The 16,886-nt window shown below is 40.1% G+C and overlaps 1 protein-coding gene across 1 annotated transcript in view; it reads left to right on the forward strand.

Moving 5' to 3' along the window:
- carmil2 (capping protein regulator and myosin 1 linker 2) overlaps positions 1–16,886 on the forward strand; it is a 62,907-nt gene that overhangs the window by 29,331 nt on the left and 16,690 nt on the right. Inside the window, exons 32-37 of the mRNA XM_053623168.1 lie at positions 7,848–7,951; positions 8,082–8,850; positions 10,799–10,903; positions 11,356–11,392; positions 14,743–14,808; positions 14,909–15,247. Coding sequence (XP_053479143.1) covers positions 7,848–7,951; positions 8,082–8,850; positions 10,799–10,903; positions 11,356–11,392; positions 14,743–14,808; positions 14,909–15,247 — 1,420 coding nt within the window. The remainder of the gene's footprint in view (positions 1–7,847; positions 7,952–8,081; positions 8,851–10,798; positions 10,904–11,355; positions 11,393–14,742; positions 14,809–14,908; positions 15,248–16,886) is intronic.

The following is a 16,886-nucleotide window of genomic DNA, read 5'->3' on the forward strand; positions in this document are numbered from 1 at the left end:
TGGGTGTGTATTTTTCATTGCCATTTTTGAAGATGCTGTGTGTGATTCCCAGCTGGGTGGTGTGTGTGTTGCATGTGTGTGTGTGTGTGTGTGTGTATGCACTGTCAGAACAGGGCATGGTCTCTCTTTATGGTTGGGTCCTCTTGGTGTGACTGCTGTATTGTTTTAATTATTAATGTTCCCACATCAAGGAGGCTTTTTCTTTCTCTGTCTCTTTGCCTTTCCCTTTCTGTCTTTTGCTCTTCCTTTGGTACCCTCTGTCATCTCTGTATCATTAGGAAAGGTGGATCTGTATATTGACGTAATTCACTGAAATAGTGTCACTGTGTTGGATCTGAATCTGCACCAGTCTTTGTGCATGCATGTGTGCGAGTGTTTGTGTGAGTATGTGTAAATGGTCGGTTATCAGGTGCAGTATAATATTTGGCTAGAAGAATTAATAAATGAATAAATATCTTTTATTACAAGCGTTTTATTTTGTGTGTGTGTATTATATATACTGTATTTTCCTCCATGTTCCGTGCACAAGCTCTCTTGGTTTGAATGAACTGGTTAAAAGAAAGTGCTCCATTTATAGTACTGTGTGTGGCGTGACTGTGTGTAGGGAGGTGTGTTTGCACGAGTGTGTGTTTGAGTTTGAGCTGCCAATCAGTCAGACAGTAAAACGCAACCAGTGTGTTGTGTGTTGTTTTAAGACCCTACCCTGTCTATTACAGTGATTTCTCTGACCCTCAGAGCAGTGACTCACAAAAATGAAGGATTTAATGGACATTTGTGGATGGAGGTGGGAACATATGAGGGCATCCGTTATTCTCCCTTATTCTGGCAATACTTATGCCAGTACGCACTTGTGTGTCTGTGTATATGCATGTGTCTGTGAGTTGTGCTCTTCCTGTGTATTATCTGTCTTTTGCACTGATGGCTGTATTTCCTGGTTGGTGACTGATCAAATGGTTGCCATAGTGATAGGTGCTGGTCTCATAGCAATGCTAAGTGTAGGAGCTCTCTCTCTCTCTCTTTCTCTCTCTCTCTTTCACACACACACACACACACACACACACACACACACACCCCTACACCCACAATTTTGGTGATTAGCACTTTGAGTGATAGTAGAGACTGTTGGTACAGTGCTATAAGAGTTATAAGCAGGATATGCAACAGCATATATGAGTATGTGTGTGTGAATGAGTGTTCACATGCTCTTGCACATATTCATATATAAGAGAGGGGGGCTGTATTTGGTTTTTCACTACATATCAATCAAATTGTGATCAAAATCAAAATGACTAATTGCGCTGCTGATGTAAACGAACTGTCGTGGCTGCCTGTCGGTAGGCTTGGTGAAAAGGCTGTACTCACTCGGAGTGTGTCGTTACAGTGTGTATGCTTGGAGTGTTTGACTGGTAGCTGCAGTTTTGAGGCTGCTTCCTCTCTGCCGGTGTCGTGATTTTCATTGCTGTGTTGTCATGGATACCTGTGGGTGTACAGGTAGAGTTGCACGTCTCAGTTTTGTCACGCCTAACTGTATGTATGTGTTTTCAAGAAAAGATCTTTTCTTGTGTGTGTGTGTGTGTGTGTGTGTGTGTGTGTCACTGGGTTCAGTGTGCAGTCAAGCTGACTGGCTTTGTTAGATAAGAGTCTCCTGGGGAGGACGCCTCTTCTCCCCTGGTTCAGTTCAGATATAGAAGGAAGCGTGGAAACACTGCAATCATTGCCTTAGACCACCTGAAAACACGAGTGTTATTTACTGGCCAGGAGTGACAGCTGGCTGTGGTATTTGATGTGAAGCTAAAAATCTAATATCTATGAGTAGCTCAACAATGACATTATTAGGCTTGAGCAATGTATTATATAATCATCAATGTCAAAGTAAGAATTATGTGGGGCAAAATATTACCCTCTCTGCTATGCTGTTCTCTCTCTCTCTCTCTCTCTCTTTTACACACACACACACACACACACACACACACGCGCGCGCGTGCGCGCATTTACATGGTAACAGAAAATTTGCAACCTTTTGTGTAATTTGTACTTTCATTGAACAGTACAATGTTCAATGAAACGTTCTCATCCAAATGCATGGGGGGGAAATGATAGAATAAATAATCCACCTTGTTCACATTCGTTACCCCTGCCACTGTATTTCACATGCGCCTTCTCAATCACTGCTGATGATGTGTTACCGAAAAAATAGCAGCAAAAACTGAGATCAAACTAGGGGGCGTTGAGGGGAGGGGGGGTTCACTCTCTGTAATCACCTGACACGACTCTTACTGATAGGCTGCATGAATCTACAGTCTGGGGTAGAGACAAATCATCCCCAGTATCACTTCTTCATACCGTTCTGTATGTTTTTTACTCCGACTCCATCTTAAGACATCTGTCAACAGCAAAATGTGGAAGCCAAAAATGAAATCTTTGAAATGAAATGCTCTTTTATCTTTGAAAGACACAGAGGATTTTACCTGCTAGCCCATTATACAAGCTGCCCCTTCTGGCTAGTGATCCACACAAGCGAGTGGGTGTCCATATTGTGTGGCATTTGGGGAATGGAAATATAAAGGCAGGTGGTGTGATAGGGGGAGAGTATAATATGAAAAAGGTGTGATGGTTTAACTGTTACATTATATACAGGTTTGTGTGCCTTAGTTAATCTCTTAGTTAATTTCCCTTAGTTAATCTCTTAAATTCTAATCTTATTATCCAAATATTCATCTTAAAGCATGTTATTCAGTCATTTTAATTACCGAGAGTTATTCAGTAAATACTGTACCATCTTACACCTGCTTTTGTAGTCTCAGTCTGCATAAGCATTTGTCTCTTGCCATCTTGCTATATTCTCAGCTCAGCATTTCTCTCTCTCTCTCTCTCTCTCTCTCTCTCTCTCTCTTACACACACACACACACACACACACACCTCTCATCTTTCTCTCTACTGCATGCACAAGTACATTTTCAGAAACCAACTCCATTTAGTTACTTACTAATCTCAGACCCCTCATTATAATTATAAACCTGATCAGTTCAGTGTCTTAAGCAGCTGCATGATCCCTTTCTTTCTAGCAAACAATTATTGTCGGAATTTGTGTTGACTAGACTTGGCTTCCCCCGGTGGTGGCTTCCCAGATATCAGGTTCTCCAAACCGAAATAACGTCTGACTCACAGAGACTAGAGACGATCTTCTTATATAATTGCAGGTTAACTGTGACAGTCTATTTAGGCTTACAATCATTTCCTTTATTGTGGAAGAAGGCTTGGTGGACAAGGTGCAGAGAAGATTCACTGCAAATATTGCAGTGAAATTTGACAAGATTTGAGAAAGTTTGAACGATGATTTAACCAGGTGTAAAGCGCAGAACCGGCTTGTTACATCCCTCCCCATTTCACCAACATAAGTTTATCAGCAGCACAGCATATTAATAGCAGAGACCAAATAGCTTTGACACCAGAAGAAATGACAGGTGTGCGGAATTCTAGTCTCTGTCCTTCAAAAGTCCTCCTACATAAACACTGACGCTGCTCCAGGTTGTTTCATAATTGAGACTGCATCTGTCTTTCAATGTGTACTGCTCTGAGAACAGGGAAACCATGATAACAAAAAAGAACACAATGTTCACTTCCAGTGTCTCACTGTTTTATGCTCTACCCCACAAAACATAGATGTACACTGCCTTGAATTTTCTCATCCTCAGGCCTTAGCTCCTGCCATATGTGTGACTGAAGCTAGAATTAGTCCCTGTTGTTACAGTTATAGCATCATCTCAGATCTGAGGTTGAAAGTATCATAATAAAATAAATAGCAAAACTGGTCTCGAGTTAGAAGAAAGGAGATCATATTCTTTAACAGATAAACTCATGACTTCTGCTGCACACAAAATAATTATTTTTTTGATTATTGTTATTTGTATTGTAGGATTTCTAGACTCGGTATCTCTAAGTTGAATATAGTTGTGTGTATTCTGCATTTTTGGTGTGGCTAGGTCACATGTTTATATTGTAAAGTAATATAAGCGCCCTTCCATACAATATGATTTAGATTTGGACCATTATCAGAAGAAATGAGCACATGTATGTTTATGCTTTGTATGTACAGAACTTGTGCTGTGTGTACTACTGTGTGAGGATGTATTAATTATGTGGGAAACACCTTGCCACTGTGCCGCCTTCTTTTTCTGAAGATGCAATGGAGTGATGACGAGCTATACGTTCTGATTGGCCAGCACTAAATGCTTTATAATCCATTTCTCATGTGGCTTGTAGCACTGCGTTTACATATGGTGACGTTTGCTATGCTGTTCTCTCTCTCTCTCTCTCTCTCTCTCTCTCTCTCTCACTCTCTCTCTCTCTCTCTCTCATACTCTCTCGCCCTCTCTGCCCTCACAGTTTCTACAGGAGAACCACATACCCTGGTGTAGCCCATTGTATTTGCATGTACAGTATCTCACAAAAGTGAGTACACCCCTCACATTTTTGTAAATATTTGATTATATCTTTTCATGTAACAACACTGAAGAAATGACACTTTGCTACAATGTAAAGTAGTGTGTGTACAGCTTGTATAACAGTGTAAATTTGCTGTCCCCTCAAAATAACTCAACACACAGCCATTAATGCCTAAACCACTGGCAACAAAAGTGAGTACACCCCTAAGTGAAAATGTCCAAATTGGGCCCAATTAGTCATTTTCCCTCCCCGGTGTCATGTTACTTGTTAGTGTTACAAGGTCTCAGGTGTGAATGGGGAGCAGGTGTGTTAAATTTGGTGTCATCGCTCTCACACTCCCTCATACTGGTCACTGGAAGTTCAACATGGCACCTCATGGCAAAGAACTCTCTGAGGGTCTGAAAAAAAGAATTGTTGCTCTACATAAAGATGGCCTAAGCTATAAGAAGATTGCCAAGACCCTGACACTGAGCTGCAGCACGGTGGCCAAGACCATACAGTGGTTTAACAGGACAGGTTCCACTCAGAACAGGCCTTGCCATGGTCGACCAAAGAAGTTGAGTGCACGTGCTCAGCATCATATCCAGAGGTTGTCTTTGGGAAATAGACGTATGAGTGCTGCCAGCATTGCTGCAGAGGTTGAAGGGGTGGGGGGTCAGCCTGTCAGTGCTCAGAGCATACGCCACACACTGCATCAAATTGGTCTGCATGGCTGTCATTCCAGAAGGAAGCCTCTTCTAAAGATGATGCACAAGAAATCCCACAAACAGTTTGCTGAAGACAAGCAGACTAAGGACATGGATTACACTGGAACCATGTCCTGTGGTCTGGTGAGACCAAGATAAACTTATTTGGTTCAGATAGTGTTGAGCGTGTGTGGCGGCAACCAGGTGAGGAGTACAAAGACAAGTGTGTCTTGCCTACGGTCAAGCATGGTGGTGTGAGTGTCATGGTCTGGGGCTGCATGAGTGCTGCCGGCACTGGGGCGCTACAGTTCATTGAGGGAACCATGAATGCCTACATGTACTGTGACATACTGAAGCAGAGCATGATCAGTATGCACTATTCCAGCATGATAATGACCCCAAACACACCTCCAAGATGACCACTGCCTTGCTAAAGAAGCTGAGGGTGAAGGGGATGGACTGGCCAAGCATGTCTCCAGAGCTAAACCCTATTGAGCATCTGTGGGGCATCCTCAAACGGAAGGTGGAGGAACACAAGGTCTCTAACATCCACCAGCTCCGTGATGTCATCATGGAGGAGTGGAAGAGGACTCCAGTGGCAACCTGTGAAGCTCTGGTGATCTCCATGCCCAAGAGGGTTAAGGCAGTGCTGGAAAATTATGGTGGCCACACAAAATATTGACACTTTGGGCCCAATTGGACATTTTCACTTAGGGGTGTACTCACTTTTGTTGCCAGCGGTTTAGGCATTAATGGCTGTGTGTTGAGTTATTTTGAGGGGACAGCAAATTTACACTGTTATACAAGCTGTACACTCACTACTTTACATTGTAGCAAAGTGTCATTTCTTCAGTGTTGTCACATTAAAAGATATAATCAAATATTTACAAAAATGTGAGGGTTGTACTCACTTTTGTGAGATGCTGTATATATATGTTCATTTTATATTATCACATAAATATAATTGCTGTCATGACTTTGTGTATATGTGCTGTTTATGCATTTTGAATATTATAGACACTGGACAATATAGAAAGTAAAATCCTTTTTACCTTTTGGTCAACACTGTTGCTCTTAGTATTCTCAGTCTATATAGAACGTTGATGACACTACCTCAGAACTTTATTTTAGAAAGCTTTTTCCCTCCTCTTATGTAATTGACAGATCCATTTACATGCTGTGCAAGTTTTAATGCTGTGGGCATTTATCAAAAATTATTTTAAAAACAAAGTTGCTAAGTTGCTATTTTGGGACCTTTGTGTATGCTCATGATAGTAATGATATGTGGGCATCTAAATATACACTAAAATGCTTCAGTCTGTAAAAATCTCCTTAAACTCCCAGGAGCTATGAGCAGGTCCAGATTTACATTCCTTGCTGTCATAAATACACACGTTTCCTGTTAGTTTAACAGTTTAAAACAACAACAACAAAACAGGTTGTAACATATATATATATATAAAACATTATCACTATACCACTATTTTACACATTCGTGAATTATTCATTCTTCATTCATTCATTTTCAGTAACTGCATTTATCCTGATCAGGATTGCGGTAGATCCAGGAGCACTAGGCTTGTGGTGGGAATACATCTGGGATGGAATGCCAGTCCACTGCAGGGCACCATGCACACACACATATTCACACACTTATTCACACGTAGGGGCAATTTATCTTAGCCAATCCACCTCCTGTGTGTTTTGGGGGAGGTGAGAGGAAACCAGAGAACCCTGAGGAAACCCACATAAACACAAGGAGAACATGTGAAACTCTGCACAGACAAGAACCTGAGCTCAGGATTGAGCCCTGGACCCTGGTGCTGTGAGGTGGCATTGCGTTACCCACTGCGCCACTGTTCCACCCTTCAGAATAATTAGCTTAACTGATAATAAATTTTACTCTATTATGTGTTCAAAATGCTAAAATTATATTAGGGCTTTAAGTGTTTAGAGACACTTGGGTGCTTAGAGACAATCAATACCCTCAATAACCTGTAATGTATACTTTATATCTAGCATCTTAATTTCAAAGACACATTACTTCCAACAAGATGATTTTCTTGCTAAGTACAGGACACTGACATCCAGTTCAGACTAATTCACGATTCAAGATGTGCTCCTGTCCATTATTAAATTATTGCCATGGCTACAAGATTCAGACATAAATCACCATTGTTGAGCAGGCATACTCTCAGTCTGTGTGCCAGTGTGCTACATGTGGGTGTATTTAAGGGGTCTAATTGCTTTAGGAGGAGGGGGAACAGACAGAGAAAGACTAGAGCTGAGTTTGGTTCTCTCTCGGGACAAGAGAGACAGATGCGCCAGAGACATAGCCAATAAAAAATCAGCCATGCCTGTTAATATCATTATTTACATCACCATAATTTATAATAAATAGTTTATGTACATATATGTGTGCATATATATATATATATATATATATATATATATATATATATATATATATATATAGGTGAGTATATTGTATGAGTGTGAGTGTGCATGTGAAAAGTGGATATCTGCATATGAATATGAAGAGAGATGATGTGATATGTGTGTTTGGAGCCGTGCACATTGACAGCTGAAACAGTGCTGCTGAGAGAAGCTTTTCTGAATTATACCACAACGTTTTCAGAGCATTTCAGATTTCTACATTCATATCGACCTTGAATAATCTGTTAGTATGTCTGTGTGTTTCTGTATGTGCATAGGAGCAGGCAGCTGAGAATGAGAATGAAGCCAATGAGAATATGGGGAGGGTGGACGAGGGCGTAGAGGAGTTCTTCACCAAGAAGATCATCCCTGATGACCCCCTGTGAGTATACACCTACGCAGATGTGACACTATGCACTAGGTATTAGTTCTACACTGTGTAAATGTCAAATACATAATACACATGACATACATTTCACCCTGCATCATGTTTATCCTCTGCTGACTTTCAGAAAGCACCAGAGGGAGGTACCCCTCAATAAAGCACAGCCTACAGATTCTACCGGTGGCACGACTTCCCCTCCGACCACCACCTCGACAATCTCCACGCCTTCCACAGCCCCCACAAAAAACATAAAGAAGAAGTTTGGTGACTTTTTCGCCTTCAAGAAGGTCCGTGCAGGTCGAGGAACCAAAAGCGAGGGTGCCCCGGAGGGAAAGGTCAAAAAGACTTCAATAGCAGACCTCATCCGCCCACTCCGGGAGGCCGCACGTGCTGAGAAAGAGCGCGAGAAGGAAAAGGAGAGAGACAAGGAAAAAGAGCGTGAGAAAGAAAAAGAAAAAGAAAAGGAGAAGGAGAAAGTGGAAGAAGAGAGCATCCACAAGGCAACCAGCACTACTCCCACCATCACAGATTCATCCGCCACAGTACCAACTGTAGATGACAAAATGGCACCGTCACCCCTCTTCATGCCACTTTCTGCCCCATCAGCTGCCCCTGCCTCCACCCTTACCCCTCCTGCCTCCTCGCCTGCCAAAACTGAAGGAGTTCCAACATTGCCCCCTGCTGTACCCCTGACCCCAACCAAAACTCCTAGTCCAGTAACATCCATGTTGCCCTTGGAGGGAGAGAAGAGCCGGACCTTAGAGAAGAGCCGAACCCCTGATGGGGAGAGGAGACCCAAGGTTACACGCCGCTCACTTCGAGAGGGCAAGTCTCAGTCTCTTATCCTGCTTACAGGGTTGGAGCCAGGGCAGGACTCTGCAGCTACACAAGCTAAGGTAAATTGGTTTGATGGAAGAAATGCAGCTAAAACACCTCAGCTCTGGTAGTATTTTGCTGTGAGGTTTATCAGTTGTCAAGTCAGGGCCATTTCAAAGGATGGGTGAAGGAGGCAGTCTCCCGGGGCCCTGCCCTTGAAGCGGTGGGTCCCGCCCACAATCAAAATATTGTTTGTGAAATTGATGTTGAGGTTGCAAAACCAAAAATCGCAAAAGAGCTACTGAGTAGCCTTATAAAAAAGTTTTTTGAAAGACATTATCTTTCATCTCATCTCTGTAGATGAAACACTGATGTTACTCAGTGCACTTTGCCAGATGACAAATAAAATAATGGGGAGTGTGCTGCTATTGGTTCAGCTAGGGAATGGCTATGAGGAATGGCATGGGAGGCATGTATATAAGTAGAGGGCAACTATAAACAACCTGGTATATCTGTCAGATTGCATACAATAAATCTTTGTGGCATTCATCATTATCAGTAATCATGAGCTGGCTGCTCTGCTGTATATGATGTATATTTTATTTGTATTAGATTAGATTAAATTTAAATGATTGGCCTCTTTAGGGATTAAACTTTAATACTATTAAATATTATGCCTGATAATCCACGGTTGCCTCAAAGTAGAGCTCCTCTTCTTCTGAATCGAGAGGAGCCAGTGGAGGTGATTTGGACATGATTGAAATTTGTCCAGTTTAAGGTCCTTAATCCTAGTCTTTTGAATAATATGTCAACTCGGCAAACCACAGGCATACACCAGCAAATTAGTGCTCTTACTGCCTCACTCTGTGGGACCCTGCAGCACTCTTACAGACAGGAAATCTTGTGAAATCTTATGACAACACATTCAAGGCATAAACTTCACAAAGTGAGAGAAACAATCCCTGATAAACAGCTACAGCAAGTTCTATGCTTTCAGTGGCATGGTGGTTATGTTCAGCTCTACCAGCCACTGGTTACCACTTGACACGTTCCTGAGGGAATTTTGGGTATATCAGTGTGCAATGTGTCTGGAGTTAAAGCAGTTTTTACACCAAGCTCTGGAGTACACTTGAATCTACATCTCTGATCATAAATCATATGTTAATAGTACACATTTTATTTTTAAACAAGGAATAAATTTGTTTACATTTATACAAGCCAGTTGGTTTTAATGACAGCTAGCCAAATTAAAATATGGAATCAAGGCCCTGAATGAGAGGTCCCCGTGTGAGGGTTGGTAGTGTGAGAGTTTTTTAGACTACCTTGATATTGTGGGCATGTTGTGAGAATATCAAGCCTGTCGTGTGTTTGCTCAGTAATGATGAATATGAATATGAACTATGAATATTGTTACAGAAACTGCAAAAATGATGTCAGTCTTTTTGAAAGAGGGGTATAATGCTCCTGCAAATTGTAGAGTTTATTTTGCTGACTCAGCTTTGAGATTAAGCTAAATGTTTTTTGTCCAAAATATATTTTGTACTTCTTTGTAAATATGTTGTACTCTTTTGTACTTAACTGCGATGTAATTGCTAATAATGAATGACAATTATTATTACTATCAACTGAACACTAATTGTTGTTCATTGGCAAACATATTAGCATGTTTGAGCTTAGTACTCCATCAAAATCCTATAGTGTAGAGATTTACACATCTACCATGTCCAGGATAATACGTAAATGACAAATAAAAAGTTTACTCCGACCCCCAATTCAATTAGATCTTTATAGTAGTTAATGAAGTTAAATGAACTCCTTTAAAAGCAGTAGAAAGAATTTGGATTCTATATATGTACAAAGGTTCAAGTTATCAAAGTTACTACAAGCTGTGACTCACTTCAGAACATTTTTTCTGTTAGGACAGAGCTCCTTTTCACCAGCCTTGTATGCATTCAGCGTTATCTGTAGCAAGATGCACCCTGTAGGACTTTGTCATTGTGGTCATACCTGCTTGCTTTCTTTTTTTAGAAACACTCATCTGAAAGCTCCTCCACTTTTGAACAGCGGCTCCATGTTATGCTGCACCGCATGGGGGTCGCCAAGACACCTCCCTTCGACTCCAAAAAGAGTCAGGTGTGTGTGTGTTTCTGTGTGTGACTATGTCATATATAAATCTACTTTGTTAGGTAACTTACACAGGTATATATCCTGACAGAAAACAATATAAAGTACCCAGCTAAATAAATTTTCCTAGCAAAGGCTATTTTACCTTACTTGCCTGACACTTATCTAAGCAGTAATGTAAATGTTAGGGTAAGTTACAAGCAGGCTGCTTGTGTGGTTGGACGATGATTTAAAACATTATGATCTGAACAACAGCTAAAATAGTGATAACACACTAGTGAACTACTTTGAAACTCTAACTGGTGCTGCTAACTGAAGACTTCATATGTAATACCTGCTTAGCTGCTTAACAACAATATCAGAAACATCACTTAATCTGTGTAAGGTAAAAAGGTGCCTTGCTGAATGGGGGATTATTCAGCAACAGACATTTCAATCAAGGCCTTATTATCCTTTTCCAGAGCAAAGATGAGGAGCTGAGAAAAGCCAACTCAGAAGGTAAGGCCCTTTCTCTAATTCCTCACCCTTATAATAATCTGCATAGGATGTGGCTGTCCGTCGTGGTAACTAGAGATTTCTGCTGCATTCTGAGATGTGCTACATTTGCAGTTCTGTGTGGCAATGAGAGCAACCTCAAGTTGCATATTAGATGTTACTTGTGCTATGTGCTATCATGCATGATCCCTGTGTAAAGGTTCATACTGCGTGAGATACAAAATGTCATTAAAATTTTTTTGAAAAAGCACAGGGATAATCCTGTTCTAATATTTACAACATGTTCGATGGAACTACAGACCCCCCCAAAAGTATGGAACAGCAAGGCCAATTCTTTCCTCTTTGCTATACACTAAAGACATTTGAGTTTGAGCGTAAAAGATGAATATGAGACGATAGATCAGAATTTCAGCTTTCATGTCCTGATATTTATATTAACTGTGTTAAACAACTTAGAACATCACACCTTTGCTTGTTTGGTGAATAAAAGTATGGGAACACATTGTCTTAAAGTAAATAAATAACACTTAATAGCTGGTTGCATATCCTTGCTTGCAACAACGGCATCAAGCCTGTGACCCACTGACATCACCAGTCTGTTGGATTCTTCTTTTGTGTTTTTTTTTCCAGGCTTGTACCACAGCTGGTTTTAGTTGTTGTTTGTTTTGGGGGATTTCTCCCTTCCCTCTCCTCTTCAGGAGGTGAAATGCATGCTCAATTGGGTTAAGATCTGTTGATTGACTTGGTCAGTGTAAAACCTTCCACATTTTCCCCCTGATGAAGTCCTTTGTTGTGTTGGCAGTATATCATTGTCTTGCATTTCTCTGTAAATCAGAAGAGAGGATGTTTATGTAGACTTCTGTAGTTATTCTGCTGCTACCATCATAAGTTATCAATAAAGATTAGGAAGCCTGTTCCAGAAGCTGCCATGCAATCCTAAGGTATGACACTACCTCCACCATGCTTGACGAATGAGTTTGTATGTTTTGGATCATGAGCAGATCCAGTCTTTCTCCACACTTTGCCCTTTTCATCACTTTACTAGAGGTTAATCTTGGTACCAGAACGTTCGTGGCTCATCTCTGTATTTCTTTGCGAATTCCAATTTGGCCTTCTGATACTTACTGCTGATGAGTGGTTTGCATCTTTTGGTTGTGGTTTGGCCTCTATATTTCTGCTATTAAAGTTTTCTTTGAATGGTGGATTGTGATACCTTCACCCCTACCTTGTGGAGGTAGTTGGAGATTTCACTGATTGTTGTTTTGGGGGTTCTCTTCACAGCTCTCACAATGCTTCTGTCATCAACTGCTGTTTTCCTAGTCCGACCAGTTTGATGCGTAGTTGTTAGTACACCAGTGGTTTCTTTCTTTATTATGACATTCCAAATTGTTGTATTGGCTATGTCAAATGCTTGTGCAATGGCTCTGATCGATTCCCCCTCTTTTCTCAGTTTCCAAATGTCTTGCTTTTCTCCTATATGCAGCTCTCTGGTATTCATGTTGGTTTATCCTTTTTAACAACAAATTCAGACATCACAGGCAGGGCTTAGACCAAACCCAGAGCACAGACCAAGAGTAAACATTCAGAGATATTAATTGTTTAAATAATCAATGTAACACACCAGGGAAACAAGAAGCATCTATCAGTCAAATGTTCCAATATTTTTGATCATTTGAAAAATGGGTGGGTTGAAACAAAATGTGTCATGTTCTAATTTGATTAACACATCTAGATGTAAATATCAGGAAATGAAAGCTGAAATTCTGATCGAACGTCTCATATTCATCTTTTGATCTCAAACCCAAATGCAAAAACAAAAGAATTGCCCTTCCATTCCAATAATTTTGGAGGGGACTATATATTATCATCTGAATAAGTTCCATCTTTGTTGTACTATTCCACATTCAAACTTTGGGAGGGAAGTTGAATCAGATATGCAGTGAAGTTACGTAGCTCACATTCTGTGTTCTAGACCACAAGACTTGAGGGCTACTTAATGTTTAGGCATATATTTACAATAAATGTTTTTAGTGAGATAGACTTCCATTACTTGTTAACTCCATTATCCTAGTATTGTCTTACCTTTAGTCAATGTAATGCAGATGTTCTTATCCAGAAAAACGTACTAAACATTTGAATTGAAACAATTGGAAACAATTGAATCTGTAGTACAAGTGTGTAGTACAAAATACCCAGAGTGCTAGACTGATCTAGTCAGTAACAAAAGGAACAATTTCAAACCTAATTGGATAAACAATTAAACAAATAAATTCAGAAAACCAAGAAGTAATACAAAAGATAATAAATGCATAGAGGAAAATGGTTTAAGTGGAAGCCTATAACTACAATTGGAGTACGTGGAAGCTTGTAAGGGGAAAATACATTAGGTTTTTCAGTAAATTGTTTCTATAAACCTAATCTTACACACTTGGCAATAATATTCATGAAGAGCTGGATTAATTGAATATGTTTTTGAGCTGAACTGTGTGAGAAATCACTAGGAGCGATATTATGTGATTCCTGATTAAGACTGCACAAGCATATTGAAACAATTTATTGGTAAAGTAGTGTGTGTCAAATGAAAAGAAAATTATTTGTCTTAATAATCTGCAGCATCCATAAAGCATGACTGTACATGGCATTCTAATACCAAGAAACTTCAGTGACCACCAGTTCTCAGGGGTCACACATAACTATGAATAGACCCCACTGAGGTTCCCAGTAGTCTGTCTACTATTATTATATTTGCCCATTAAGGATGAGGGATGAAATCTGCATTTTTACTATAATATCAGGAAGTGTGTGCAAGTAAAATAACCAGAACCTTATAGATATACAATAACATATAGTTATATAATAATGACAAAGAACCACCATGGAGCAGTTTGAAGCTCTACTGAACAGCTTGAATATTAGTACATGCTAAAAGCTATTGGTCTATTGTATCTAAAAACTTTGTACAACCCTGCTGGAAAGGTGAGCTAGATGACAGCATTTTCACTCTAGAGAATTCGCTGGTTTTCAAAGCAGATGTGTAACACAAAAAAGCTTCCCATAGTAAATTAATTTCTTTATGCTAAATGGATTTTGGCCAGTTTCACATAGCTCACATGGTGCATTTTAGATATTTAAAATTCAAACACTTTGTTAAATTGGATCAAATGAGATGTATCACTTTCAGTAAAGTCTATTTTTTTGCCACATAAAGGGCTGTTAAGTTGGATTTTACAGCCTGTGAAATTCCTATTTTGGCATCACTATTGCCGTGTTGAATCAGTATATTTGCTATTGCTCCTGTATGATATGTACTTTTAAACATGCCTTTTTCTGATCAACTTTCTCATTTGTGTTAGGGGCAATACTGGACAGCCAGCCTGAACCTCCACCCATGAAGCCACGCACCATGTCCACCTCCTCAGGTGACAACTCACTTAAGTAACACTCTTATATTCTGACTTGCCTTTGTGCATCATTAAACCAGTGTACAGTATTATTAACAACTTATTCATGTACTATCAGACACCAGACGGCCAGTGCGAGCAACCAACACAGAACGCCCGCCACTCCCAGATCGACCTATAGGCCCTTTACCTCCCAAACCGACCCTCAAACCCACCTTTATCCCCCCGGGTGAAACTCCTGCAGCCTCCAGGACCATCTCTCCAATCCCCAGGCAGCCAAGTCCTTCTCCAGATACTCCAACAACAGTGGTGGAGAGTAGAACTTCGTCACAGTCTCAGACAAAGGAGCCTCCAACCCCTTCTCCACGAAAAGAGACACCTCCAGCTCCTTCACCACGTAGGGTGCGTAGCACAGACCCCCAGGAGAGAGCAGAAAGAGCACACTCTGTTACTGAAGGTATGACATGTTCAGGAAAGAATGTATTGGTCAGAATGGGTTCAAGATTTAAGTGTGTGTGCTTAACTCACTATGTGCACTTTACTCAACTCTGAATATGGCCTAATGAGAATTTATAAGTATTAATTTCTCTATTATTGATTTGTTTCTAAGTGATTAATTTGGTGCGTGTCTCTCTTATTTGTGTAGTTACAAACTCTTGTTACTGCACAAACTTTCTATTAGTTTCACTGTAGTTACTGAATAATTGATAGTAGTTACTGTTCCACCAGTTATACCTTAGTATTAACTTATAATATGAGCAAAAAATAACTAATTATGTAATGTTTGCAAATTTTCATTGAATAATTTTAAGATGAACCTATAGATAAAAATTCACTTTAAACTTTTAACTCCTAAAAATGAAAACTAAAAACAATGTAAAAAGTTTAAAACACTGTCATTCTGTCATGGTGAGATGGAGTCAGTTATAAAAGGCCAACAAAAAACTGTTTGTGGTTCGGCCTATTTCATTGCTACCGCCACCTTCTTATCACCAAACTTCACCCCTCTGCACTGCTCACCTGCCCTAGTAGGAAAATGTTTGTTTGATGAAAGAGACACGTTTCAGTTTGGACATTAGATCATATTAGGAAACTAATATGAATGTGGTCAGACAAGGCAACAGAGTGTATCAGTATTACTGTGAAAGACACTGGAACAGCAAGGTGTGGTGACAAAGCCACATGGCATTACTAGGTAATCATAGTGCCTCCTACTGGTGGAGAAAGTAGTTTTTATTGCCCTCTCTTATCTTGATTAAGTTATATGCATTCATTAGGTTTAATTCAGTGAAAAATATGGAGTGTATACACTAAGGACAGTAAATAAGCTAAAAGCTCTAAAGATGATGGAAACCAATGGGAGAGCAAAGATATTCTTTACAGTTGTGGTGTTAGGACTCTGTAATCAATGCAGGAGTGTAGACTACACTGTTTCTTTTTCACAAATAAAAATCTAACAGACACAGGAGAGGTGGCAAGTTGAATGAAGCCTTGTCAAACGGCTTCCTGGATGTAATCATTCGAAGCCTTGGATTCAAGTGAGAGGATCAATTTGCTTACAAGTTGGGGTTGTGCCCAGTAGTAATTCAATAGTGCAGTCCTCAGGACAATAGTTTGGTAGCTTTGTTTTCACTGCAAACTGCATAACATCTGCATAACACTGAGTAATATCAACCTCTCTATATGATCTGGGACTTTCTACTAATGTGGTAAAACATGGTAGACTTTGTTGGAGGTGCAGATCTTTAGACTCCCAGGTGATTTCTGGAGTTATGTTGTGCAGAAAGGGATAATTAGAAGCATTACAACATTCTCATGGTGTAAGGTACATACTACTAGATTAGAGGTCAGATTAGGGGCTCTGTGACATTCTGTAATTTTTCTCCAATGGGTCTGCTGTCATGTACATGAACTGGAAAAGGGGATTGTAATGGGTCAGTGATAATTTGGAGTGATAATTTACCATTTCCCTACAGTATATATTAAATTACTTGCTGTGGAGTCTTAACAGAGCTGGGAAAAATGAAAAGCAACAGAGCTTACTCTGGCTTGACTCAACTTCTGTTTTTTGCTTCTTTGTTTTTTGAAGTGTAATT

This window comes from Ictalurus furcatus, chromosome 4 (genome assembly GCF_023375685.1).
Source record: "Ictalurus furcatus strain D&B chromosome 4, Billie_1.0, whole genome shotgun sequence".
In the NCBI taxonomy this organism is placed as follows: domain Eukaryota; kingdom Metazoa; phylum Chordata; class Actinopteri; order Siluriformes; family Ictaluridae; genus Ictalurus; species Ictalurus furcatus.